This window comes from Terrapene carolina, unplaced genomic scaffold (genome assembly GCF_002925995.2).
Source record: "Terrapene carolina triunguis isolate 2854851 unplaced genomic scaffold, T_m_triunguis-2.0 Scaffold23254, whole genome shotgun sequence".
NCBI classification, from domain to species: domain Eukaryota; kingdom Metazoa; phylum Chordata; order Testudines; family Emydidae; genus Terrapene; species Terrapene triunguis.
Window position 1 is genome coordinate 1 of NW_020687605.1, and position 1295 is coordinate 1295.

Genomic DNA, 1295 nt, shown 5'->3' on the forward strand with positions numbered 1-1295 from the left:
CGGGGGGGGCAGCAGCATCTCACCCGTCTGAACTCCTCAGGCTCGTCCTCCTGCAGGGAGCTGGTGGGGGAGGGCGTGGTGGAGAGCCGCTCCTCGGGCGACTGGGCAGCGGGCGGCAGGATGGAGCTGCCCCCCAGGCTCAGGCCCAGCTGGGAGCTCAGCTCGGACTGGTCGATGGTGGTCAGCTGGCCGTGCCCCATCAGTGCCCCAGGGCTCATGGGCACGTCTATCGTGACGGGCGGGTTGGTGCTGTACTGGGTGCCCATGGAGTGATCCAGGTCCTGGAGAGGCAGACACAAAGCTGGGGGGCTGGCGCTGGGGGGCACTGTCCGTCCCCAGAGGAGGCTCCCCACCTCCCCCCGGCAGCACCAGCCTCCTGCAATACCCCAGCCTGCTGCTAGAGGGCAGCAGCCCTGGTCCTCCTGGCACGTACATCCTCAGCCAGCCACTAGGGGGCCCAGGCTCCACCCACCCCACAGCCAGGCACTACAGGGCAACGCCTTGCGAGGCAACCCGCCCTCCCCTGCCCAGCCCTGGCCCCAGCCCCTCACCATGGCCAGCCCCCCCGCCAGGAGCCCGCCGCCCTGCTCCATGAGGCCATGGTTCATGCCCACGGGCATGTCGAGGGCCTGCACGCCATACTGGGTGGAGAAGCCGGCGTCGGGCGCGCTGCTGGGGTCCCCCAGGTCATCGAAGTGCCCCACCACGTCTGAGACAGCCAGCGAGGGGTCGGCGTCCAGGGAGATGGGCGGGATCTCAAACTCCTCATCCCCCAGGCTGGGGGTGTGAAATGTCTGCAGAGAGGTCGGAGACTTGAACTCGGTGCCCTGGTGCCCCCTTCCCCTGGCCAAGGCCCAGCCCCATCTCCCTGGTGTCCCCCTGCCCCCTCCCATGGCCAGGGCCCAGCCCCATGACCCTGGTGCCCCCCTGCCCCCTCCCTTGGCCAGGGGCCAGCCCCCATCTCCCTGGTGCCCCCCCACTACCCCTCCCCTGGCCAGCTCCATCACCCTGGTGCCCCCCTTCCCCCAGCCCTGGCCAGGGCCCAGCCCCCATCTCCCTGGTGCCCCATAGTGATCCAAAGGTTCTGTGCCATGCCTCATCTTTTAAACCGTCCCTAGGAGGAACCCCTTCAGTGAACCAGACCCCCAGGGGGTCCCACTCTTCCTTCAGAGTCGGCCACATGGCTCCAAGACCGAGCCTCTGGGCTCCAGCCCTCCTGCTTCACACCAGGAAGTCCCCACTGGGGCAGCAACGTTTTCCCTCACAGCTCCCTCTCACAATAACCCTCTTGGTTT

General features: G+C 68.2%; 1 protein-coding gene across 1 annotated transcript; it reads right to left on the reverse strand.

Moving 5' to 3' along the window:
• Positions 1-23: 23 nt before the first annotated feature.
• Positions 24-794, reverse strand: LOC113408735 (TOX high mobility group box family member 4-like; the record flags this gene model as incomplete). The annotated part of the gene is made up of 2 exons (XM_026662130.2): positions 24-281; positions 552-794. Coding segments are annotated over 2 exons (501 nt in total), but the record flags the coding sequence as incomplete, so codon positions are not given.
• Between the last annotated feature and the right edge of the window lie 501 nt (positions 795-1295).